Source organism: Ornithorhynchus anatinus, chromosome 3, assembly GCF_004115215.2.
Source record: "Ornithorhynchus anatinus isolate Pmale09 chromosome 3, mOrnAna1.pri.v4, whole genome shotgun sequence".
Lineage (NCBI taxonomy): Eukaryota > Metazoa > Chordata > Mammalia > Monotremata > Ornithorhynchidae > Ornithorhynchus > Ornithorhynchus anatinus.
In genome coordinates, this window is record NC_041730.1 from 133,216,883 (window position 1) to 133,244,610 (window position 27,728).

General features: G+C 43.6%; 1 protein-coding gene across 6 annotated transcripts in view; it reads right to left on the reverse strand.

Moving 5' to 3' along the window:
* The window catches only part of KNDC1 (kinase non-catalytic C-lobe domain containing 1), a 164,909-nt gene that overhangs the window by 109,707 nt on the left and 27,474 nt on the right, over positions 1–27,728 (reverse strand). For all 6 annotated transcript variants that reach the window (XM_029061503.2, XM_029061499.2, XM_029061501.2 and 3 more), the window contains exons 4-6: positions 16,530–16,676; positions 13,400–13,517; positions 9,038–9,918 (exon numbers count right to left, since the gene is read on the reverse strand). In XM_029061503.2, coding sequence (XP_028917336.1) covers positions 9,038–9,918; positions 13,400–13,517; positions 16,530–16,676 — 1,146 coding nt within the window. The remainder of the gene's footprint in view (positions 1–9,037; positions 9,919–13,399; positions 13,518–16,529; positions 16,677–27,728) is intronic.

Here is a 27,728-nt window from a genome sequence, read left to right on the forward strand (position 1 = left end):
AGTTGCTATTACTTACACTATTTTGGGAGTACACACCATGAAAAATGAGAGTCTTTATTAAATTGGATCATAGATTTAATAATCATTTATGATAGATTTAATAATCATTTATGATAGTAATAATAATAATTATGGTGCTTATTAAGCGCTTACTATGTTCCAGGCACTGTACTAAGTGCTGAGGTTGATAAAAACAAATTGGGTTGGACACAGTCCTTGTTCCACATGGGGCTCACAGTCTCAATCTTCATTTTACAGATGAGGAAAGGGAGGCCCAGGGAAGTGAAGTGACTTGCCCAAGGTCACACAGAAGACAAATGAAGGAGCTGGGATTAGAACCCATGACCTTCTGACTCAGGCCTATGGTCTCTCCACTACGCCATTTGGAGAGCTAGAAATCTTATCATTCTATGGTATTTGTTAATCACTTGCCATGTGAAGCAGCGTGGCTCGGTGGAAAGAGCCCAGGCTTGAAAGTCAGAGGTTATGGGTTCAAATTCCGGCTCTGCCCCTTGTCAGCTGTGTGACTGTGGGCAAGTCACTTCACTTCTCTGGACCTCAGTTTCCTCATCTGTAAAATGGGGATTAACTGTGAGCCTCACGTGGGACAACCTGATGATCTTGTATCTACCCCAGCGCTTAGAACAGTGCTCTGCACATAGTAAGCGCTTAACAAATACCAACATTATTATTATGTGCCAGGTATTGTATTAAGCACTGGGGCACATATAAGATAATCAGGTTAGACACAGTCCCTGTCCCACATGGGGCTCACGGCTTTAATCCCCATTTTGCAGGTGTGGTAACAGAGGCACAGAGAAATGAAGTCACTTGTCCAAGGTCACACAGCAGACAAGTGTTGGAGCCAGGATTAAAATCCAGATCTTTTGTCTCCCAGGCATGTGCTCTTTCCTCTTAGGCCACACTGATTCTTCAAGGTCCAGGATAGCAAATTAATTAAATTAAAAATTAAAAGAGTCCTCACAGATGCCCAAGAATATAATATCATGGAAGACAGGGCAGTCTTTCTTTAGCTTCTTAGAGAAACAAACTCCTGGGATATCCCAAGAAAGACGACATAGCAGATCTGACTTTACAATTGTAACCTTTTTTTTTTACTAGTCTTTCATTGCACACTCCGAAATTTCTCACAGTTTCACGGCGTTCTGTGAAATGTTCAGTAACAGTCCTTAGGATAATGCTACAGTAGGTTTTCAATTTTCAAGTGAAGACTTGTGAAGAAAAATCACTCTGTCCTTGAGTGAATAGCACTCTTGTTAGATGGGTAAGAGTACTCAAGGTGGGCCAAGTTTCTCCAGTCAGGTGGAGGATTGGGAAGAGAAGATGAGAGGAATAGGGAGCAGAGACAAGGATCGAACTCCAGGACAGTACTTTGGGAGCTGGCGCAAAAATAACATACCTGGGTGCTTGACACATAGGAGGTGCTCAATTAAATACCATCATTATTAATTTTCTAAGTCCCTGAGAGGCTATTTTTGTGGCAAATGCTGACATGAAACTTATTTTTACTCATCCTTAGCACTTTGGTATACACATTTAATTCAATTGTACCTTCGATTATTGATTGATTACTTGATTTGAAAATGTTTTATGGTATTCGTTAAGCACTTATTGTGTTCCAGGGACTGTGATTAAGCACTGGGGTGAATACAAGCAAACCGGGTTGGACACAGTCCCTGTCCCACACGAGGCTCACAATCTCAATCCCCATTTTACAGATGAGGTAGGAAACTAAGGCACAGAAAAGAGAAGTGACTTGCCCAACAGTCAAGTGGCAGAGTGGGGATTAGAAACCATGACCTTTTGACTCCCAGGCCCGGGCTCTATAATAATAATAATGTTGGTATTTGTTAAGCGCTTACTATGTGCAGAGCACTGTTCTAAGCGCTGGGGTAGATACAGATCAGTTTGTCCCACGTGAGGCTCACAGTTAATCCCCATTTTACAGATGAGATAACTGAGGCACAGAGAAGTTAAGTGACTTGCCCACAGTCACACAGCTGACAAGTGACAGATCTAGGATTCGAACCCATGACCTCTGACTCCCAAGCCCGGGCTCTTTCCACTGAGCCACGCTGCTTCTCAAGGCCATGCTGCTTCTCTACAATAATAATGGTATTTGTTAAACACTTAATATGTGGCAAGCACTGTACTAAGTGCTAGGGTAAATACAAAGCAATCGGGTTGGACACAGTCCCTGTCCCTCATGGGGTTCACAATCTCAATCCCCATTTTACAGATGAGGTTGTTTCGGCCCAGGGAACTGAAGTGACTTGCCCAAGGATATACAGTAGACTAGTGGCCGAGCTGGGATTAGAACCCACGACCTCTGACTCCCAAGCCCTTGCTCTTGCAAGTACAATAAAATTGGTTGTACTGTACTTTTCCAAGAGCTTAGTAGAGTCCTCTGCACAAGGTAAATGCTCTATAAACACCAGTGATTGACTGATTTGCTAATGCTTCTTTTAATCATGCTAAAAGCATCATCGGGAACATGACATGGGGGGGGACGGAAGGCATAAATTCAGAGGTGTAGGAGATAAAAGCGCATCTCCCCCAAGAGACCTTCCCTGACTAAGCCCTCCTTTCCTCTTCTCCCACTCACTTCTGCATCACCCTGACTTGTTCCCTTTATTCATCCCCCAACATCTCTCAGCCCCACAGCACTTATGTCCATATCTCTCATTTATATTTCTATTCATGTCTGTCTCTCCGCCTAGACTGTAAGCTTACTGTGGGCAAGGAATGTGTCTGTTTATTGTTCTATTTTAATCTCCCAAGCGTTTAGGACAGTTCTTTGTACACGGTAAGCACTCAATAACTACAGTTGAATGAATGAAAGTTCCAAGCACTTTATATGATGCTCTGCACACAGTAAGCACTCAATAAATAGCATTGATTCACAGATTGATTTTCCTCTGCAGATTCAGTGGAACTTTAATATAGTTGTATCCTTGGGACTAAGTATTACACATAATTGAAGTCACTTTGGGTGGTTATAAGCAAATTTGCTTTGCTTTGCTTTCAGTTTTTAGTAATTAGGTTTCCAGTTTATTGAGATTTAGGAAAATTAATAACAAATTCATTAATTTATTCATTCAATAGCATTTATTGAGCGCTTACTATGTACAGAGCACTGTACTAAGCGCGTGGAATGTACAATTAGGCAACAGATAGAGACAGTCCCTGTCCAGTGAAATAATACATTAACTGGCACTGAAAATATTAGGATTGGAAAGGATCTACCCAATCTCTTATATTGTACTCTCCCAAGGACTTAATACAGTGCTCTGCACACAGTAAGTGCTCATTAAATATCACTGACTGATTGACTCCAGGATTCAAGGCCTTTTATCCATTTATATTACCAAATTAAATAACATTTCCCATATAGTTTCTCTTCAATCTCTTTTGGAGAGCACCTTTATGAATGTGGACAAAACACTTGTCCTATCTCTTGATAATAAATCAAGCTTTGTGGGAAAATGGAAGCTACTATTATTCCCCCCACCCCAATTCCTAAATATTTTTGAGAATTTAACCATAGAGATAAACTTTTAAGGAGGCATGCTCCACAGCAATACAGGACTTAGGTCTCCTAAAAATAACTCTTATTTTCTTTATATTAGCATATTGTAACTTGTGAAAAATTACCACATTTACTTGTATAATTGCTTCCACTGCATCATTTTCTCTCTCCCCCCAGATTTTGAGGAGGAAATACAATCCATACTTTCTAAGCAGTTATTGGGCACAAACTGGAATATAAAGAAAGGCAGGGTGAGGGCTCTGTGGAAAAAGGCGTGAGCCTCTAACTTTTCTTTTTGGAAAAGTTTGCACATGTGATCCAAAGAAGGAAAATAAAGTATTGTGGGGGCCTGAATGCCTATTCTATGAAAGTACTTTTCTCTTTTTCAACATTTTGTTCTTTTCCTCTTCTTCTCTCCTGTTCCCCTTATTGTTAGATTTAATTCCTGATGTAATAGTCCCTCTAGAGTTTTGGTTTCCAAAAAAAGGAGAACTTACAGCAGTCACCCAGTCAATCTATTTATTGAATGCTTACTGTGTGCAGAGCACTATACTAAGATCTTGGGAGAGTACAATACAATAATTAGACACATTCCCTGATCATAATGAGCTTCCAATTACGTGAGCAAATATGGTAATATGGATGAGTGAAAAATAGCAACACTAGTTTTTCTAAAACCAAATGTGAAGTTGGGCTATAACAGGGGAAGCAGCGTGGCCTAGTGGGTAGAACCCAGGCCTGGGAGTCAGAAGTACCTGGGTTCTAATCCTGATTCTGCCACATGTCTGTTGTGTGACCTTGGTCTCTGACCTGGAATACCCTCTCTCCTCAAATCTGACAATGATTCTCCCCCCTCCTTCAAAGCCTTATTGAAGGCACATCTCCTCCAAGAAGCCTTCCTAGACCAAGCCCCCCTTTCCTCATCTCCCACTCCCTTCTGTGTCATCCTGACTTGCTCCCTTTGCTCTTCCCCTCCCCACAGCACTTATGTACAGATCTGTCATTTTATTTATTTGTATTGATGTTCGTCTGCAATGACTACAAGCTTGTTGTGGGGAGGGAATGTGTCTGTTTATTGTTGTATTGTACTCTCTCAAGTGCTTGGTACAGTGCTCTGCACACAGTAAGCGCTCAATAAGATTGAATGAACTTCACTTCTCTGTGCCTCAGTTACCTCATCTGTAAGATGAGGATTAAGACTATGAACCCCCACGTGGGACAGAGACTGTGTCTGACCTGATCTGCCTCAGCTCTAGTCTATTGCTCTACCCCAGTGTTTAGTATAGTGATAATAATAATAATAATGTTGGTATTTAGTGTTTAGTATAGTGATAATAATAATAATAATGTTGGTATTTGTTAAGCACCTACTATGTGCAGAGAACTGTTCTAAGCGCTGGGATACATACAGGGTAATCAGGTTGTCCCACATGAAGCTCACAGTCTTAATCCCCATTTTACAGATGAGGGAACTGAGGCACAGAGTCACACAGCTGCCAAGTGGCAGAGCCGGGATTCAAACCCATGACCTCTGGCTCCCAAGCCCGGGCTCTTTCCACTGAGCTACGCTGCTTCCTGCTAGGCACATAGTAAGCACCTAACAAATATCACAGTTACTAGTATCATTATTATTATCATCAACATTTTGGTCACAAGGATAGGCAGTGATCAATCTCCTGTTTATTTTAGTCAATCATTTAAATTAAGGGCTTACTGTGTGCAGAGCACTGTACAAAGCACTTAGCCAACACAAGTTATGGTTGTCAGCAAATGGAACCTGGCTGAGTCTTCCAATTCCAAGCATTCATAAGGCCCCGTGGTATTCTTGTTGTTGTTTTTTGAAGAGATACAGCAAAGATGAATTTGAACGCTTTTCAAAATGGAACTTAATGCATTTCACTTGAGGCAACTGCCAAGGTAGAGTAGAATTAAACAAATTTCACAGCTTCCTCTTGCTTAGGATTACTGACAATTCCTCTAAAGAGCTGGGTTTCCCAGGGCAGATGATCAACCGGGAGTAATTCGTTTGTCTCTTTAACCGACCCACAGACTTTCAGCTTTGCCTTTATATATACGTCTGCCCTTTTCTCTTTCATGAAAAATTGTTCAGTATGGGGTCCAGCTAGGGAAAGAATTGAAAGGAAGTAGTTACAGAAACTATTTGGTCAGATATTTAGACATACTACTTTTGGTGCAAGAGATTATAAATCTTTCTCTCATAATGCGAAGCAGCATGGCTCAGTGGAAAGAGCCCACTTGGGACTTGGGAGTCAGAGGTCATGGGTTTTAATCCTGGCTCCGCCACTTGTCAGCTGTGTGACTTTGGACAAGTCACTTAACTTCTCTGTGCTACAGTTACCTCATCTGTAAAATGGGGATAAAGACTGTAAGCCCCACGTGGGACAACTCAATTATCTTGTATCTACCTCAGTGCTTAGAATAGTGCTTGGCACAGAATAAGCATTTAACAAATACCATTATTATTATTATTATTATTCTCCAAACTGCCTATTAGAGTACTCTTTGTATGGGAGCTCAATAAATACTACTGATGAAGTTAAACAAAACCCTATTCCACTTGAGAGTTGGAAGCAGCATGGTCTAGTGAAAAGACCATGGGCCTGGCATTCAGACAACCTGGCTTCTAATTCCAGCTTCTCCACATACTTGCTGTGTGACCTTGGGTAAGTCATTTTACTTCCTTCTTCCTCAATTTCCTCATCTATAAAATGGGATTCATGCCTGTACTCCCTCCTACTTAGACTATAGGCCCCATGTGGGATAATAATGATGGTATTTGTTAAGCACTTATTCTAGACTTATTCTAGGTTGGGTAGGGATTGTCTCTACCTCTTGCTGAACTGTACTTTCCAAGTGCTTAGTACAGTGCTCTGCATACAGTAAGCTCTCTATAAATATGATTGAATGAATTAATGAATGTGCCAAGCACTGTTCTAAGCACTGGGGTAGATACTGTGGGGCTCACAGTCTTAATTCCCCTTTTACAGATGAGGTGAGGCACAGAGAAGTTAAGTGGTTTGCCCAAGGCTACACAGCAGACAAGTGGCAGAGACGGGATTAGAACCCATGTCCTCTGACTCCCAAGCCTGCGCTCTTTCCACTAAGCCACGCTGCTTCTCAGCAGTGTGGGAGAGGGACTGTGTCTGACCTGATTATCTCGTATCTTCTCCAGGGCAGACTATGGGGCTTTTTTTATGGTATTTGTCAAACACTGTTCTAAGCGCTGGGGTACGTACAAATTAATTAGGTAGGACACAGTCCTTGTCGCGCATGGTGCTCACAGTCTAAGTTGGGGGGAGAACAGCCACCCCAATTTGGAGTTGAGGAAACTGAGGCATAGAGAAAATAAGTGAGTTGCTCAAGTTCACACAGCAGACAAGCAGCTGAGCCGGGATTAGAATCAGGTCCTTTGGACTCCTAGGCCTGTGATTAATATTAATTATGGTACTTCTTAAGTGCTTACCATGTGCCAAGCACTGTTCTAAGCACTGGGTAGATACAAACTAACCAGGTTGGACACAGTCCCTGTCCCACATGGGGTTCACAGTCTTAATCACCATTTTACAGATGAAGTAACTGAGGCTCAGAGAAGTGAAGTGACGCTCACAGTCACACAGCAGACAGGTGGCAGAGCTAGGATTAGAACCCAGGACCTTCAGACTCCCAGGCCTGGGCACTGTTCACTAAGCCAGACTGCTTCTCACCAACTAGGTGCTTAAAACATTCTACAATAATTTTGATTATTCCTGTAAGGGTGACAGCAGAAGGTTAGGTTCTGTGACCTGGAAGGTAGGAGCAGTGGTCATCCAGGGTTTTGGGAGATATGGTGATTAACAATAATGATAATAATAATAATAATGATGATGGTACTTGTTCAGCACTGTTCTAAGTGCTGGGATGGATACAAATTAATCAGATTGGACACAGTCCCTGTCCCACATGGGGCTCACACTCTTAATCCCCATTTTACAGATGAGGGAACTGAGACCCAGAGAAGTTAAGTAGCTTGCCCAAGGTCAGACAGCAAACATGTGGTGGAACCGGGATTAGAACTCACATCCTCTTGACTCCCAGACCCATGCCTTATTTTCTAAGCTTCACTGCACCTATCTTCTGAATAGATCTGGAGAATCCGTGGGCAGAAAAGGGCTTCTACGCATGGACTGGAGACACAGCCGCAAACTCAGCCTCAACAATCCATCTGTGCCACTGGGGAAAAGGAAAAATAACAACTGTCTGCAGGAAGAGAATCCTTCTGGTTGCTAGGAGTTTTTGGGCTATCATAAGCTGCGTGAAGCAGCATGAGAAGCAGGGTGATTCAGTGGAAAGAGCACAGGCTTGGGAGTCAGAGGTCACAGATTCTAATCCAGGATCTGCCACTTGTCAGTTGTATGACCTTGGGCAAGTCATTTAACTTCTCTGGGCCTCAGTTACCTCATGGAAAATGGGGATGAAGACTGTGAGCCCCACGTGGGGCAACCTGATCACCTTGTATCCTACCCAGCACTTAGAACAGTGCTTTGCACATAGTAAGTGCTCAACAAATGCCATTATTATTATTATTAGAAATATTCTGAAATGGTTCATTTGGATTGAGGAACATTTTAGGGGAAGAGCCTATACGGCCCAGAGGAACCAATGAGAAAGCAGCATGGCCTAATGGCTAGAGAATGGTTCTGGGAGTCAGAGGATCTGAATTCTAATCTTAGCTCCGCCACTTCTCTGCTGTGCGATCTAGGGCAAGTCACTTAACTTCTCTGGGTCTCAGTTACTTTATCTGTGAAATGGGGATTAAGACTGTGAGCCCCACGTGGGACAACGACTGTATCCAACCTGATTAGCTTGTAACTGCTCTAGGGCTTAGCACAGTTCCCGGTACGTAGTAGGTGGTTAGCAATTACCATTAATAAAGAAAAATTCCATACCTGGGGGTGTATATGGAAATACAACTCTAATAACAGATTCAATCTCCTCCCAAAATGATGTCACTCTCAAAACACATGACACCTTTTAATTAATTGCTGTTTTGTACTTTCCCAAGCACTTAGTACAGTGTTCTGCACATGGTAATATGAATGAATGAATGAATGAATGAATGAATGAAGGTAGCCTCTCTGCTACCCCTCAGCACCCAGAATAATTAGGCCTTCGCATAAGCAAAATCAATCAATCAGTGGTATTTATTGAGCACTTATTATGTATACAGCACCCTATTAAGCATTCATTCATTCTATCATATTTATTGAGCACTTACTGTGTACTGTACTTAGCACTTGGGAGAGTACAACAGAACAATAAACAGACGTATTCATTGCCTAGAATACAATATTACAGAATTATCAGATAGGTTCCCTGTCCATACTGAGTTTACAGTCCAGAGGGGGAGACAGACAGACATTAATATAAGTAAAAGACACTAATATCAATAAAAAACCCTGCTGTCAGTGAAAATTCAGGTTTAATTACCTGCTCGTTACTTATGATTTCCGACTCCGAGTTTCCTTCGCTGTCGGGTTGAGCCATCCAACTGTTGCTGCTTTGCGGAGGTGGAATTTGATTTAAGGGGGAGAGCTGCTCGTCGAGATTGGTTCCTGTGAGTGAAGTCAGCTCGTTCCCGGGAATTCCTGCGCTTCCATCCTCCCCCTCAAGAATCTGGATCGGATCGTTCTGAGGGCCACATTCCCTCAGCGTTTCTCCGTTGGGGCCGGCTCCCCCTTTTCCCATGTTCCCTGCAGATCCAGCCTTCCTATCCCCCTTGGACTCCACTGTGGCCTCTTCACATGGAAGAGGCACCTCCACCCGAAGACCATCCCTAACATCGCTCTTCAGTTTGGTCTGGGCCTTGATGCCAGAAGGACCATTTTTCTCCACCGGGCAGCTCTTCTTCTCTAGTGGGAACAGCTCGGAGATAGGAAATTGACCCTTTTTAGACAGAGAACCACTACTGGCTACAGACACACAAAAGTTATTGGCCTCCGGGGCCTCAATCGGGAGCTTGGGAAAGGTTTGTATTTTTCTCAAACGGCTTTTCTTGAGGAAGTCTCGGTCCGGATCGCTGGCATAGTATTTGGAGTCCAAGATGAAGCTGGTAAACCTTTCCTGGTCATCCTTTTCGCCATTTTTAACCAGTGTTTCGAGTCGTGCTTTCAGAGGTGGGCTTCTGTTTTCAAAGCTGATGCCCCCCTCTTTTCTGTCACCCTCTCTGTCCTTCAACACCACACCGGTTAGACAGTTTAATGACACATCTTCGGCTGAGGAGAGGTCACTGGTTGTTTTTTCATTGGGCTTCAATTTGGGTCCCATGTTTTTCTGACTCATTTTCCCCCTCCATATGCTGTCATTGACATCTAGGGACAATAGTAAAAATGCATCACCATGTTACAAGATGAAGTATTTTCTCTGTAATAATAAGGACATCAACCCGGAAGATAAAGGTAAGTCAAGGTTAGGGTGCAAAGTGAAAACATGGACTGGAATCACTCTATCCACTTCCTGCCTATGTATGACCTTACTTCAGGCAGCGTCCCCTCTTCTGAAACAGAGGGTCTTTTCACCCCAAGACCACCAAACTAATGAGGCAGATTTAAAGATAAGAAACTGCTTTTAAATAAAACTGCTTTTGTAATAACAACCCAGCCCACACACTTCACTCTTTTAATGCTAAACTTCTCACTGCACCTCAGTCTCGTCTATCTGGCCGCCGACCTCTCGCCCACGTCCTTCCTCTGGCTTCAAACGCCCTTCCTCCTCAAACCCAAAAGACAGTGACTCTTCCCCTCTTCAAAGCAATATTGAAGGCACATCTCCTCCAAGAAGCCTTCACCTACTAAGCCCTCCTTTCTTCTCTCACTGCCTTCTGCAGTGCCCTGATTGGCTCCCTTTATTCATCCCCATTTCAGTCCCACAGCACTATTTAAAGAGCAGTAATTTATTTATATTGTCTGTCTCCCCGTCCTCCTATACCCCAACGACCACTTCAGCATATTCTCTATCAACTGAGCACTTGTTCACTAATAACCTCATGTAATAAAAATAATGATGGTATTTGTTGAGCACTTACTATTTGTCAAACACTGTTCTAAGCACTGGGAGAGATACAAGATAATAATAATGTTGGTATTTGTTAAGCGCTTACTACGTGCAGAGCACTGATCTAAGCGCTGGGGGAGATACAGGGTCATCAGGTTGTCCCACGTGAGGCGCACAGTCTTCATCCCCATTTTACTGATGAGGGAACTGAGGCACAGAGAAGTAAAGTGACTTGTCCACAGTCAAGATAATCAGGTTGGATACGGTTCCTGTCCCACATGGGCTCACAGTCTTAATCCCTATTTTACAGATGAGGTAACTGAGGCTCAGAGAATTGAAATGACTTGCCCGAGGTCACCCAGCAGACGAGTGGAGGATTTGGGATTAGAACCCAGGTCTTTCTGACTCCCAGGCTCATGCTCCATCCACTGGGCTATGTACATATCTTATAAAGCTCATCATTTAAGCACTAATTAAACACTTCCCTTCTCTCCTTCTACAACCCAGTCCTCACACTTCAATCCTCTGGTGCCGCTAACCTTCTCACTGTAACTCCATCTCTCCTGTCTCGCCGCCGACCCCTGGCCCACATCCTAACTCTGACCTGGAATGCCCTCCCTCCTCAAATCCACCAAACAACAACTCCCCCCATCCCTTTCAAAGCCTTACTGAAGGCACATTTCCTCCAAAAGGCCTTCCCAGACTAAGCCCCACTTTCCCTCATCTCCCACTCCCTTCCGTGTCACCCTGATTCTTTCCCTTTGCTCTTCCCCCTTCTCCCAGCCCCACAGCACTTAAGTATATATCTGTAATTTTATTTATTTATATTGCTGCCTGTTTATTTGTATTAATGTCTGTCTCCCCCTCTCTAGACTGCGAGCTTGTTGTGGGCAGGAATTGTTACTCTTTATTTTTTTCTACTTTCCCAAGTTCTTAGTACAGTGTTCTGCACACAGGAAGTGCTTAATAAGTACAATTGAATGAATGAATGAATTGATACATATCCCCTTTGCCTTCTTTTGCCTATCTGCAGGTTATTTCAGTGATTGTCTCCCCTGCTGGATTGTAATAATAATGATGGCATTTGTTAAGCGCTTATTATTTGCCAAGCACTGTTCTAAGCGCTGGGGGGGGGGGGGCGGATACAAGGTAGTCAGGATGTTTCCCCTTGGGGATCATAATCTTAATCCCATTTTACAGATGAGGTAACTGAGGCACAGAGAAGTGAAGGGACTTGTCCAAAGTCATACAGTTGACAAGTGGCAGAGCCGGCATTAGAACCCATGACCTCTGACTCTCAAGACCGGGCTCTTTCCACTGAGCCACGCTGCTTCTCCACATGAATCTTGTAAAATTCTTGGGGGCAGGGATCGTTTCTACTAACTTAATCGTACTCCCCCAAGGATATAGTACAATGCCATGCACAGCAAATTCTAGATCAATCAATCATGCATACTGAGTGCTTATTCTGTGCAGAACACCTCCCAAACCGGGTCCTCTCCCAGACTTCTCTATCACCGTGGATGGCACGACCATCCTTCCCGTCTCTCAGGCCCGCAATCTCGGTGTCATCCTTGACTCGTCTCTCTCGTTCACCCCACACATCCTATCCATTACTGAGACCTGCCGGTTTCACCTCTACAATATCGCCAAGATCCACCCTTTCTTCTCCACCCAAACGGCTACCTTACTGGTACAGTCTCTCGTTATATCCCGGCTAGACTACCGGGTCAGCCTTCTCTCTGACCTCCCTTCCTCCTCTCTCGCCCCGCTCCAGTCTATTCTTCACTCCGCTGCCCGGCTCATCTTCCCGCAGAAACCATCTGGGCATGTCACTCCCCTTCTTAAACAACTCCAGTGGTTGCCTATCAACCTCCGCTCCAAACAAAAACTCCTCACTCTAGGCTTCAAGGCTCTCCATCACCTTGCCCCTTCCTACCTCTCCTCCCTTCTCTCTTTCCACCGCCCACCCCGCACGCTCCGCTCCTCCGCCGCCCACCTCCTCACCGTCCCTCGGTCTCGCCCACCCCACCGTCGACCCCCGGGCCACGTCCTCCCGCGGTCCCGGAACGCCCTCCCTCCTCACCTCCGCCAAACTGATTCTCTTCCCCTCTTCAAAACCCTACTTAAAACTCACCTCCTCTGAGCGGCCTTCCCAGACTGAGCTCCTCTTCTCCCTCTACTCCCTCTGCCACCCCCCCTTTACCTCTCCGCAGCTAAAACCCCTTTTTCCCCTTTTCCCTCTGCTCCTCCACCTCTCCCTTCCCATCCCCACAGCAGTGTACTCGTCCACTCAACTGTATATATTTTCGTTACCCTATTTATTTTGTTAATGAATTGTACATCGCCTCGATTCTAATTAGTTGCCATTGTTTTTACGAGATGTTCTTCCCCTCGACTCTATTTATTGCCATCGTTCTCGTCTGTCCGTCTCCCCCGATTAGACCGTAAGCCCGTCAAACGGCAGGGACTGTCTCTATCTGTTGCCGACTGGTTCATCCCTAGCGCTTAGTACAGTGCTCTGCACATAGTAAGCGCTCAATAAATACTATTGAATGAACACCGTACTGAACTCTTGGGAGGGTATAATAGAGTAAGTAGACACAGTCCCTTCCCACAAGGAACTTAGAGTCAAGGCGGGGAGACAGACTCTAGAATAAATTACTCTCCTCTAACACTGCAGTGATCATTTTACAATTTTTCAAACGAGACTCTTGATTTCATTTTGTAATGTCGCCTTTTTGAAACAGATTCACAGTATTCCTTCGAACATATTTTACTCTTTTGAACATATTTTACCTTGAAAAGCACCAAATGACTCAATTGAAAGTACTCTCCTTCCAACAGCAGATAGACTTTGACAAATATTACATGAGGAAGCCAGTTTCATTTTTTCTTCACATAACGATATGATACTCTGCAGATACAAAAATGATGATCAATAATTCAAGGTTAAAGTGTTTACTGCTTATATTTACAAGAAAGGTATCATGTTCCCCGGGCTGATTACACTCATCCGAGAATTTTTTGTGGCGTAAGGTATGCATATTGTGTGTATGACAAGGCTTTCTAATACAGGCTATTGGTAAGTCTATTATTGGCAAGGGGTAGTGGATAGAGCATGGGTCTGGAAGTCAGAAGGATGTGGGTTCTAAAACTGGCTCTGCCACTTGTCTGCTGTGTGACCTTGGGCAAGTTTCTTCACTTCTCTGTGCCTAAGTTACCTCATCTGTAAAATGGGGATTGAAACTGAGAGCACCAGGGACTGTGTCCAACCCAATTTCCTTGTCTCCACCCCAGCACTTAGTACAGTACCTAGCACATAGTAAGCACTTGACAAATACAATAGTGATAATTATTATTAGTGTAATACTGCCAAACAGAGACTAAATCACAAGAGCATAAAATTATTCATTTTAACCCCAGTTAAACTTTATGAAATCCCAAAAGGAAATTCATTTTCGTGGACAACTTTCTTTAAAATTGTCATAATGATCAGAAGTTAGTGAACAGTTTATGGTCAAGTTTCAGTTTTTGTCATAATAATAATAATAGTGATGATGATTATTTTAAGCACTTACTATGTGCCAAGCACTCTTCTAAGCACTGGGGTACATACAAACTAATCAGGATGTCCCACGTGGAGCTCACAGTCTTAATCCCCATTTTACAGATGAGGTAACTGAAGCCCAGAGAAGTGAAGTGATTTGCCCAAGGTCACACAGCAGACAAGTGGCAGAGCCGGGATTAGAACTCAAGTCCTCTGACTCCCAAGCCCGGGTTCTTGCCACTAGGCCAGGCTGTTATGCCAGCAAAGTGGAAAAACAACAACAAAACCCTAGTTGGAATGGAGAGAAAACAATAGTGTATCTAATTTCTGGATCTAGAACATGATCAGGAAGATTTAAGGCCAAAAAATAGGGATAAAATCTAAATGTAAACTTGTCATGGGTAGGGAATGTGCCTGTTATATGGTCATGTTGTCATCTCCCAAGCACTTAGTACAGTGCCCTGCACACAATAAACTCTCAATAAGTACGATTGATTGGCTGAGTGAAATCAAACCTAAACAAAGCAACTTCACTCGAAGATCATCAGAAAGAAATTCCTCATAGGACGTAACCAGGAGACAAGACTAAAGAATTCAAAAATGAAATGATTAGCTTTGCGAGTTCATTTATCTTTCCTTCCAGCCAATTTTGAATTTGCTATGGATGCTGAGAGAAAACTCGTTTGGTCACTGTAAATTGCTTAGATATCCAAAAACAGGATGGCATGCCTTTAAAATAGAGACAGAAAGGCTGGCAAGCCAGGAAAGGCAAAGAGAATGGTGCACGCTAACTTCAAATTGCTAACTGCTCCTCATCATCTGAAAGAAAGGTTCAGAGGAGAGAGCTCCAAGGTGAGTCGCTGAGGGGGCCTAAAAGGACCAGTGCAGAATGACAGCGCTAAAATCCTGCATACTGACCTGAAAGAGGGAAAGAGATATTTAGAATTCAGAACCACATCCACTGTTCCCCTGGGTGCTACTTACACAACTTACATAAGTCCCCCCGCTTCCCCATTTCGCCTGTTTCCTGTCCGCATCCTCTGAAGTTAGAGATTTTTTTTCCCCTCCACTGCTTCAGCAAGGGCAATGGAATACAAAGAAAGGAACAAAAGATATCTTGGCGTTCTTTTTTTTTTAATGGTATTTATTAAGCACTTTACTAGGTGCCAAGCATTATACTAAACACCAGGATAGACACAAGGTAATCAGGTTGGACACAGTCCCTGTTCCACATGAAGCTCACAGTCTTTCCCCATTTTAAAAGCACAGGCTTGGGAGTCAGAGGTCACGCTTTCTAATCCCGGCTCAGCAACTTGTCAGCTGTGTGACTTTGGGCAAGTCACTTAACTTCTCTGTGCCTCAGTTACCCCAACTGTAAAATGGGGATTAAGACTGTGAGCCCCATGTGGGACAACCTGATTACCTTGTATCTACCCCAGAGCTTAGAACAGGGCTTGGCACATAGTAAGCACTTAACAAATACCAGCATTATTATTATTATTAGATATGATACTGTGTATGTTATATTGTTGAACTGTACTCTCCAAAGCACTTTATACAGTGCTCTGCACACAGTAAGCACTCAGTAAATACAAATGATTGGTTGTAAATGAGGCAACAGGGAAATGAAGTGACGGGACCAAAGTCACACAGCAGACAAGTGGCAGAGCTGGGATTAGAACCCAGGTCCTCTGACTCCCAGGCTCCGATCTCTGTCACTGGACCACACTGCTTCTCTGATTTTTTTAAGAGGCATATAATAATCATAATAGTGGTATTTGTTAAGCACTTACTATATGCCAGGCACTGTATAAGCACTATATAGAGAAGCAGCGTGGCTCAGTGGAAAGAGCTCGGGCTTAGGAGTCATAGGTTATGGGTTCTAATCCCGGCTCTGCCAGTTATCAGCTGTGTGACTTTGGGCGAGTCATTTAACTTCTCCGTGCCTCAGTTCTCTCATCTGTAAAAAGGGGATTAAGACTGTGAGCCCCACGTGGGACAACCTGATTACCCTGTATCTACCCCAGCGCTTAGAATAGTGCTAGGCACATAGTAAGCACTTAACAAATACCATTATTATTATTATTATTATAAGCACTGGGGTGGATACAAACAAATTGCGTTGAACCCAGTCGCTGCCCCACATGGGGCTTACAGTCTTCACCCCCCTTTTCCAGAGGAGGCAACCGAGGTCCAGAGAAGTGAAGTGACTTTTCCAAGGCCACCCAGCCGACAGGTGGCGGGGACGGGATTAGAACCTACAACGTTCTGACTCCCAGGCCCATGCACTAGCCACGGTGCCATGCTACCTTTGCAGAAAAGAAAACGGCTGCCCACCATTCCCCACCCTACGCCCAGTGTGGATCTTCGTGGTTTTACCTCGATATCGGGTCGATGTCCAGGATTGTCCTCTTGCATTTGGTCCAGGAGAGCTTCCAGATCCTGAGTGAACTGCGGGGCCAATTCAGGTTCTCTCACATACTCAACTGCGGCTCTCAGGGTGGCGCCCAAGGAGTAGATGTGTGCCTGCACAAGATGCAAACAATTCTCACCCCCTGGGATTTCACACATGGATCCACCCCTCCCTCAGAAAGCGGGCATTAATAATACTCATTGTGGCATTTTTTAAGCACTTACTGTCAGACACTGTACTGAGCACTTGGGGTGGATACAAGGAAATCAAGTTGGACACAGTCCCTGTCCCGCATGGGGCTCACAGTCGTAATCGCCATTTTACAGATGAGATAACTGAGGCACAGAGAAGTAAAGTGACTTGCCCAAGACCACAAAGCAAACAGAGTTGGGATTAGAACGCATGACCTTCTGACTCCATGGCCCCTGCTCTATCTGCTATTCATTCAATAGTATTTATTGAGCACTTACTATGTGCAGAGCCCTGTACTAAGTGCTTGGATTGTACAAATTGGTAAGCCCACTGCCTAAGGGCTCGTTCTCAAGCAGGAAAAGAAAATGGCAGGGTACAAGAAGGCTCTTTGATGACAACTGGAGGACTTAGATCATGAAGAGAAACAAAACTGAGAGAAAAACGGTAACAAACACACTGCTAAAACCATAATTCAGGTTGATTGACCGCAATGTGTGCAATGAATAATAATGATGGTATTTGTGGAGCGCTTACTATCTGCCAAGCAGTATTCTAAGCACTGGGGTGATACAAGGTAATTAGGTTGTCCCACATGGGGCTCACAGTCTTAATCCCCATTTTACAGATGAGGTAACTGAGGCCCAGAGAAGTGAAGTGACTTGCCCAAAGTCACACAGCTAAGTGGCAGAGACAGGATAAGAACTCACAACCTCTGACTCCCAAGCCCATGTTCTTTCCACTAAGCCATGCTGCTTCTCTGTACTAAGAGAACTGTACTAAGCGCTTGGGAGAGTACAATATGACAATAAACAGACACATTCCCTGTCCACATGAGCTTACAGTCTAGAGGGAAAGCAGGACTCAGAAGAAAGGGGTTTTGCTGCTTGACAGGTGTAGGGCAGAATAACACCTGGAGATTTCTCTCCTTGTGGGCAGGAAACATTTCTACCAACTCTGCTACACTGTCTCTCTCCCAAGCGCTTAGTACAGTGCTCCTCACACAATGTGTTGAAAAAATTCCAATGATTGATTGATGATTGATCTTTAGCCTTTCTTTTCAGTATACATGCAATTATTTATCTGAATTACTCCATTAGTAAATCATTTAAAGCTTTTTCTCCCCTGTTAGAGTGCATATTCCTTGTCAGGGGACCACGCCATTTTTTTATGGCATTTGTTAAGCGTTTACTATATGTCCAACACTTGTTTAAGCCCTGGGGTAGGTGTAAATTCATTAGGTTGAACCCAGTTCTTGTCCTGCCTATTTTATCCTTTCCAAGAATTTTGTTCTAATGGCAATGGTGCTAATTAATGTGTGGCAAGCTCTGGGCTACACGCTGAGTTAGATGCAATCCGATCACATCAGACACAGTCTCTGTCCCATATGAGACTCACAACCAGGGGGGAGGGAAGGCAGGTATTTAAATCCCATTTTACAGAAAAGGAAACTGAGGTACAATGCGTTACACCAAGGAGATGCTCAGCAAATCTTTATGAACCAATGAAAAGCAGTTTACAACAACAGAAGCCCGGAGTCTGGAAAGGACAGGCAAGGGTTCGCTGCTCTGAGAAATCTGTCAGTCAATCAATCTTATTTACTAAGTGCTTACTGGGTGCAGAGCACTGTACCAAGCACTTGGGAGAGTACCCTATAACAGAGCTGGTAGACAAATTCCCTGCCACAGATGAGCTTACGGATAAATTTATAAGACTAAATGGTAAACTACTTGGAGGCAGGGATCATTTCTACCAACTCTATACTCTCCCATGGGCTTAGTACAGTGTTCGACACGCAGTAAGCATTCGATAAATACCATCAGGGCAAAGGTAGCTAGTACATCACTAAAGGAGAAAGGCAGGCGTAGTCCTACATTCTATGTAGTCGCCGTTTGGTGACACAACAAGAATCCTGGAAGCCAGAGTCTGAATACGATCTCAGTCCACTGGGAAACTCTTTCCATTCAACAGGTCAAGAACATCACAAAATGTCCCTTTGAAGGGCAAATGCAGGATATTCCGGTGTGGAGATTGCCCAGGGCAAAGATGCCAGACATTTTCATGAATCTTCTAGACTGCAAGTTCACTGAGGGCAGGAAATGTGTTTAGCGACTCTGTCATTTTGTAAAAATAATAATAATAATAATGTTATTTGTTAAGCACTTACTATGTGCCAGGCACTGTACTAAGCTCTGGGGTGGATACCAGCAAATTGGGTTGAACAGTGACTGTCCCATGTGGGGCTCACAGCCTCAATCTCCATTTTACAGATGAGGTAACTGAGGCACAGAGAAGTGAAGTGACTCACCCAAGGTCACGCATCAGATAAGTGGCAGAGGCAGAATTAGTACCCATGACGCTCTGATTCCCAGGCCCGTGCTCAACCCAAAATGCCATGTTGCTTTTTAAGCACTCTCCCAAGTGCTTGGTAGTGCACTGCATAGAGTAAGTGCTCAATAAATACAATTAATTGATTGGTTGATTGAGTGAATGTTACCCTAATATCAGCTGACATCTCTTTTGCCTCACACAAACTCCAGGTTATTTTAAGTTAGAAGAATAAAGCCCAGGTATTTGTCTCCTGAAGCTTCTGGGGCATCTCAGCGTGAGAAGCAGCGTGGCTCAGTAGAAAGAGCCTGGGCTTTGGAGTCAGAGGTCATGGGTTTGAATTCCAGCTCTGCCACTTGTCAGCTGTGTGACTGTGGGCAAGTCACTTCACTTCTCTGTGCCTCAGTAACCTCATCTGTAAAATGGGGATTAACTGTGAGCCTCACGTGGGACAACCTGATTCCCCTGTATCTACCCCAGCGCTTAGAACAGTGCTTGGCACATAGTAAGTGCTTAACAAATACCAACATTATTATTATTATTATTGTTATTATTATTATTATTGTCCATTTGCTATTCCCTGCAAGCAGCATGATCTAGCGGATGGAGCCCAGGCCTGGGAGTCAGAATGACCTTTCATTCATTCTTTCATTCCTTCATTCATTTGTATTAATTGAGCGCTTACAGTGTGCAGAGCACTGTACTAAGCTTTTGGGCAAGTACTATATTATAAACAGATGCATTTCCTGCCCACAACGAGCTTACAATCTAGAGGGGGAGACAGATATTAATAAAAACAATATATTATGGATTAGACTGTAAGCCCGTCAAAGGGCAGGGATGGTCTCTATCTGTTACCGATTTGTACATTCCAAGCGCTTAGTACAGTGCTCTGCACATAGTAAGCGCTCAATAAATACTATTGAATGAATATACATAAGGGCTGTGGGGCTGAGAGGCGGGGATGAACAAAAAGAGCAAGTCAGGGCGATGCAGAGGGAGTGGGAGAAGAGGAAAAGGGGGATTTAGGGAAGGCCTCTTGGAGGAGATGTGCCTTCAAAAAGGCTTTGAAGGAGGGGAGAGTAGTTGTCTGTCGGATCTGAGGAGGAAGGGTGTTCCGGGCCAGAGGGAGGATGTTGGCAAAAGGTTGGAGGCGAGGTAGATGAAATCGAGGCACAGCGAGAAGGTTGGCGTTAGATGAGAAAAGTGTGCGGGCTGAGTTGTAGTAGGAGAGTAAGGAGGCGAGGTAGGAGGGGGCAAGGTGGTGGACTGCTTTAATGCCAGTGGTGAAGAATTTCTGTTGGATGCGCAGGTGGCTGGGCAACCACTGGGTTCTAATGCTGGCTCCGCCCTTCGTCTGCAGTGAGACCTTAGGCAAGTCACTTCATGTCTCTGCGCCTGAAGTCCTTCCTCTGTAAAATGGGGATTCAGATTGTGAGCCCCGTGTGGGACTGTGTCCAATCCGATTTGCTGGTATCCACCCCAGCGCTTAGTACAGTGCCTGGCACATAGTAAGCGCCTAACAAAAACCCTAATTAGTATTACACAAGGACTGTATCCAACCTGATAAGCTTGAATCTACCCCAGCAATTAATATAGCGTCTGGCACTTCGTAAGCACTTAACAAATCAATCAGTCGTATTTATCGAGCACTAAATATATTTAGGTATTTATTAAAGGCAGAGCACACAGAGCTAGGGAGAGAATAATAAAACAATGCAACAGACGCATTTCCTGCCCACAGATGCCACACACACACATCTCCATCTCGGAGGGAAGGGAGTGCCTGAGCACAGGAAATGTTCTTCAGGAATTTTACAAATGAAGAGGTTGTTAGCCAAGAAGTCCCCAGAAGTTTTATCTTTTCAACTAGCAGCAGAGCAGTGACCACCAACTTCTTTTCCTCCCTTGTCCTCCTTCAGAACAACTTAACAAAGAGACATTTGGTGAACAAAGAAGGCCATGTATGCTAAGCTCATTAATGAACAAGCGAAGGCATTTTAGCCCACAGTTTATTTACAGACCAAACAATGCATTCCAGATGCCTGCTCTCCGATGAAGACTATTTTTAGACATTTATAATGAGTGGCAGTCTAGTTAGGACAAAAGACTCAAAGGAATATAGGAAGCGGCATTTTGGAAAACCAACAACTAACCATTTGGTTAGCATTTGTCCGGCATAATCACTCTTTTAGTGCTGCTTTGAAAGAACACACCAAAGTGCAATTCAGTAGCACGAAGCTGCCTTCAAACACATGATCATGGGCAGACACAGCGCGGCTTAATGGAAAGAGCTTGGACTTGGAGTCAGAGGTCGCGGGTTCTAATTCCACCTTTGCCACTTGTCAGCTGTGTGACCTTGGACAAGCTGCTTAACTTCTCTGTGCCTCAGTTACCTCATTAGTAAAATGGGGATTAAAACTGTGAGCCCCCTGTGGGACAACCGGATTACCTGTATCTACTCCAGCGCTTAGAACAGTGCTTGGCACATAGTAATTGCTTAACAAATACCATCATTATCAGCGCTTAGAACAGTGCTTGGCACCTAGTAAGCGCTCAACAAATACCATCATTATTATATAAGCGCTTTGGAGGGATAAGGAAATGTCCATTTCTATGCCATGAGGGCACAAACTATTGTCTTTTACATTCTCCCCCATGAAGCAGCATGGCCTAGGGGCTAGAGCCTGGACCTGGGAATCAGAAGGTCATGAGTTCCAATTCCGACTCTGCCACTTGTCTGCTGTGTGAGCTTGGGCAAGTCACTTCACTTCTCTGGGCCTCAGTTACCTCATTTGTTAAATGGGAGACTATGAGCCCCAAGTGGGATAGGAATTGTGTGCAACCTCATTTGCTTGTATCTGCCTCAGCGCTTAGTACAATGTCTGGTACATAGTAAGCGTTTAACAAATGCCATAATTATTATAATTACTATTACAGTCCCTGCTAGAATGTTAGCTCCTTGAAGGCAGGAAGTCTGTTTACTAACTTATTGTACTCTCCTGAGGACTTAGTACATTCCTAATTCAATTCAATTATTATTATTATTATTGTTATGTTGGTATTTTTTAAGCGCTTACACTGTTCTAAGTGCTGGGGTAGATACAAGGTAATCGGGTTGTCCCACGTGGGGCTCACAGTCTTCATCCCCATTTGACAGATGAGATAACTCAGGCACAGAGAAGTTAAAGGATTTGCCCAAGGCCACACAGTTAACAAGTGGTAGAGCCAGGATTAGAACCCAAGACCTCTGACTCCCAAGCCTGTGCTCTTTCCACTACCATGCTGCTTCTCAATTCAATTATTGTATTTATTGAGCCCTTACTGTGTGCAGAGCACTATACTCAGCGCTTGGAAAGTACAATTTGACAACAGATAATTAGATTATAAACTCCTTGAAGGCAGAAAGCATGTCTACCAACTCCACCACAAACCTGCTGTGTGACCTAGGGCATGACACTTAACTTTTCTGTGCCTTAGTTTCTTCATCTGTAAAATGGGCATTCATACTTGTTCTCCCTCCTACTTAGAGAGTGAGCTCCAAATAGGACCTGACTTCAAAAGAATCGATGTTCTTTCTATCCTTTCATTCATTCAATAGTATTTATTGAGCACTTACTATGTGCAGAGCACTGTACTAAGCGCTTGGAAAGAACAAGTCGGCAACAGATAGAGACAGTCCCTCACTGTCCAGCTTTCAGATCCATACAGTGTCACCGGAAACACCATAGAATTGACTAAGATCTTGTACCTACCCCAGTGCTTATTACAGTGCTTGGGACAGAGTAAGCACTTAAGAAATACCATTATTATTATTATTATTAATAACTCTACTGTATTCTCCCAAGGGCTCGAATAGTGCTCTGCACACAGTAGGCATTCAGAAATACAGTAGACTGTAACTATTTAGTCACAACCCCCCATTTTTTCCCCACAGTGAATGTTATTCTTTGAAAAAGAGGGGATAGATACAAAGGAAAAAGTAAGCAAAGATCCTTTGAAGTGGTGAAGAATGAGACAAGGAGAACATTTCTATACTTAAAAATGTTGATTGTCAATAAAAAACTGTCACTAAGAAAATATTTGAAAAGCCAATTTCAGAGATTGATATCAAGAAATATAAATAAAATATTCAATGACAATGAATACAATCATTTTGCATTTCCCTGTGGAAATTGCTTTACTTTCTTTTGCTTTATTGCTGGATTGGAGGGCAGATTTTAACACATAATAGCATCAGAGAAGAAATATACCATTTAACAATAAATGGTAAATAGGAAGGTTATTGCAGATATCTTCACATGCCTTTGGTAAAATTTAATAAAAAGATTTAACAAACAATACCATTAGAAGCACATAATAAGAATCTATTATGGCTTTGTAAAATCATTAGCAGATTTTTTGTTATGCAAAGAATCAGTTCTGCCAGCCCTTAATAATTCAGCCAGTGGATTACTTCAAATGGAAATGATTAGAGTGAACTATTTAGCATTAAATAACGCTTTACTCTTGCAAAGTACTTGATATGAACATTAATTCTCTCTTTGACTGAGAAGATATTTGGGTATGTGGGGTCAACACAGGAATAATGAATATATCAATTTTATTGGAGGAGGTTACAGGGGAAAGGGGGAAAGAATAGGAGAAAGGTAACCAATAAAAGGAAAACAAATTCATGTTGACCTTATAGAAGAGGTGTTAACAATTAATTTGCCCCAAATATCACATTTTTAAAAATAGAATATAATAATAATAATAATAATTACGGTATTTGGAATATGTTAATCAACCGATGGTATTTATTGATAATAATTACAGTATTTGTTAAGAGTTTACTATGTGCCAAGCACTGTTCTAAGCGCTGGTAGATACAAAGTAATCGGGTTGTCCCAGGTGGGGCTCACAGTCTTAATCCCCATTTACAAATGAGGTAACTGAGGCACAGAGAAGGTAAGGAACTTGCCCAGAGTCACACAGCAGACAAGTGGTGGAGCCAGGATTAGAACCCACATCCTCTGACTCCCAAGCCCGTGTTCTTGCCACTAGGTGAGCACTTACTGCATGCAGAGCACTGTAAAAAGGGCTTGGGAGAATGCAAATTTCTGGAAAAACATGGGTGGAGGCAGCATGCAGTATAATTCTTAACATGTAAACCTGAGGCTGTCATCCCGGATCTGCCACTTGTCAGCTGTGTGACTGTGGGCAAGTCATTTAACTTCTCGGTGCCTCTGTTACCTCATCTGTAAAATGGGGATTAACTGTGAGCCTCACGTGGGACAACCTGATTACCCTGTATCTACCCCAGTGCTTAGAACAGTGCTCTGCACATAGTAAGCACTTAACAAATACCAATATTATTATCTTCCCACTAAAATGAGGGAGAGATATTGTGGAGAAAAAGTCTCTAAAAGTTCACCAGGGACGAGAGGACATTAATACCTATAAGCTATTGTCATCTATATTCATCAGTACAGAAAAATGAACCCACGGAACCTGGAAAGCAGTAGGTTTAAAACAAACAGGTGAAGCAGCGTGGCCTTGTGGAAAGAGTCCAGGTCTTGAAGTAGGAAGGCCTGGGTTCTAAACCCAGCTCTGCCAAATGCTTGCTGTGTGACCTTGGGCGAGACACTTGACTTCTCTCTGCCTCTTTTTCAATACCTGTTCTTCCTTCTACTTAGATTATGAGCCCCAAGTGGAAGATGGATCTGTCTGACCCAATTGACCTGTGCCTACCCCAGTGTTTAGAGATGCACCATGGCCTAGTGGCTAGAGCCGGGCCTGGGAGTCAGAAAGTCAAGGGTTCTAATCCTGGCTCCATTACTTGTCTGCTGTGTGACCTTGGGCTAATCACTTCGCTTTTCTGGACCTCAGTTACCTCTTCTGTAAAATGGGGATTGAGACAGTGAGCCCCACGTGGGACAGGGACTGTGTCCAACTCGATTTGCTTGAGTCCACTCGAGTGCTTAGTACAGTGCCTGGCACATAGTAAGTACTTAAACACCATCTTAAATCATAAATCATAAGAACAGTGTTTGACACTGCTTGGCATATAGTAAGCGCTTAATAAATATAATCGTCATCAATGATTTCATGTTTCCCCCAGCACACCCTCCAAAATTTTGCAGATTATAATCGTCATCCATCTCGGCTTTTGTCTTTCCAGACTAAAGAGTCCCAGGTACTTCCATTTAATAATTATTTTACTACTACTACTACTACTAATAATAATTAGTGGAATTTCTTAAGTGCTTACTCGGTGCCAGACACTGGATTAAGTGCGGGGTTAGATTCAAGATAATCGGGTTGGACATAGTCACTATCCCACATGGGGCTCCCAATCTCAATCCCCATTTTACAGATGAGGGACTGGAGGCACAGACAAGTTAAGTGACTTGCTCTAGGTCACACAGGAGTTTAATCTCAATCAATTAATCCATCAACCATATTTATTGAGCTCTTACTTTGTGCCGAGCACTATACTAAATGCTTAGGAGAGTTTAATACAACCTAATTAGCAGACACGTTCCCTGCCCACAACAAGCAATCAGAAGCTTCTCCGATACCCTCTGGATTAACTTGGTTTATCTTCTTTCAGATGATTGGGCAAAGCTATCCGAAAGGGAGGCAGCATCGAAAACGGGATTTAGAACGGAGCAGAAGGCAGAGCTTTGCCATTTCATAAAGGCTTGATGGGTCTCCACACTGAAAAAAATGCCAGGCCTACGTTCTATTGGCTAAGAGACTAAAGTTGTCCCACGGTTCGCATTGTCCTTTATTAAAGCTGTTTATCTGCTGAATTACAATTTTCCAGAGCACAATGATCCCTCTCTCCAGCAAAGCTAATTACTCTGAGGAAGCTCAGAAGCCCGTTGGCTATGTGGGTGGGTCCTCTTTGGGTGGCTGATTTTCCATGGATATGGATTTCCAAAGTTTCTTCCCAACAAACGTCTCCCCAAGCTCCCAGCCCACAAAATAGGACACTTAGGTATACTTCCACATGCCGGTGTTGAAATGCCAAGAGGTAGCCCTAAATAAGAGCAATCATCACGGTACTATAGCCAGGGAAAATGGAGAGTGCTGCTTTTCAATCCTTTGACAGTAAATATACATTTACACAGCATGAAACTATATAATTATGGAATTTGTTAAGCACTTACTATGAGCCAGGCACTATACTAAGCGCTGGGATGGATGCAAGAAAATCAGGTGGGACCCAGTCCCTTGTCCTCTGTGGGGCTTACAATCTCAATCCCCATTTTGTTAATGAATTGTACATCGCCTTGATTCTATTTAGTTGCCATTGTTTTTACGAGATGTTCTTCCCCTTGACGCTGTTTATTGCCATTGTTCTTGTCTGTCCGTCTCCCCCGATTAGACTGTAAGCCCGTCAAACGGCAGGGACTGTCTCTATCTGTTGCCGACTTGTTCATCCCAAGCGCTTAGTACAGTGCTCTGCACATAGTAAGCGCTCAATAAATACTATTGAATGAATGAATGAATTTTACAGATGAGGTAACTGAGGCACAGAGAAGTTAAGAGACTTGTCCAAGGTAACACAGCAGAAAAGTGGCAGAGCAGAGATTAGAACCTATGACTTCATGCATCCCAGGCTCTTACTCTATCCACTGTGCCAAACTGTTGCCTTTTTGCACACTATCAATCTCCTGGCTTTTCTTGTATGGTATTTGTTAAGTACTACATAGCAGACACTGTACTAAGCACTGGAGTAGATACAAGCTGAACAGTTTGGACACTGTCCATGTCCCACATGGTGCTCACAGTCTTAACCCCCCTTTTACAGATGAGGTAACCGAGGTCCAGAGAAGTGAAGTGACTTGCCCAAGTTCACACAGCGGACAAGTGATCTGCTCTCGGATCTCTCTTCCTCTCTACAGGCTTGCATTTCCTCCTGCCTTCAAGACATCTCTACTTGGATGTCCTTCTGTCACCTCAAACTTACATGTCTTCCCACCCAAACCCTGTCTGTCCCTGACTTTCCCATCACTGTAGACAGCACCACCATCCTTCCCGTCTCACAAGCCCGTAACCTTGGCGTTATCCTTGACTCCTCTCTCTCATTCAACCCACATATTCAATCCATCACCAAATTTTGTCAGTCTCACCTTCACAGCATCGCTAAAATCCACCCTTTCCTCTCCATTGATACCACTAGCATGTTAATACATCACTCATCCTATCCCAACTAGATTACTACATCAGCCTCCTTCCTGACCTCCCACCCTCCTGCTTCTTCCCACTGCAGTCCATACTTCACTCCGTTGCCTGGATCACCTTTCTACAGAAATATTCAGGACCTGTCAATCCCCTCCTCAAAAATCTCCAGTGGTTGCCTACCCACCTCCATCTCAAACAAAAACTCTTCACCATTGGATTTAAAGAACTCCATCACCTTGCCCCTTCCTACCTTACGTACAACCCAGCACGCACACTTTGCTCGTCTGGTGCTAAACTTCTCACTGTGCCTCCATCTTGCCTGTCTCATCACCGACCCCTGGTCCACATCCCACCTCTGGCCTGGAAGGCCCTCTCTCCTCAAATCCACCAGACAATGACTCGCCCCGGCTTCAAAGCCTTACTGAAGGCACATCTCCTCCAAGAGGCCTTCCCAGACTGAGCCCCACTTTTTC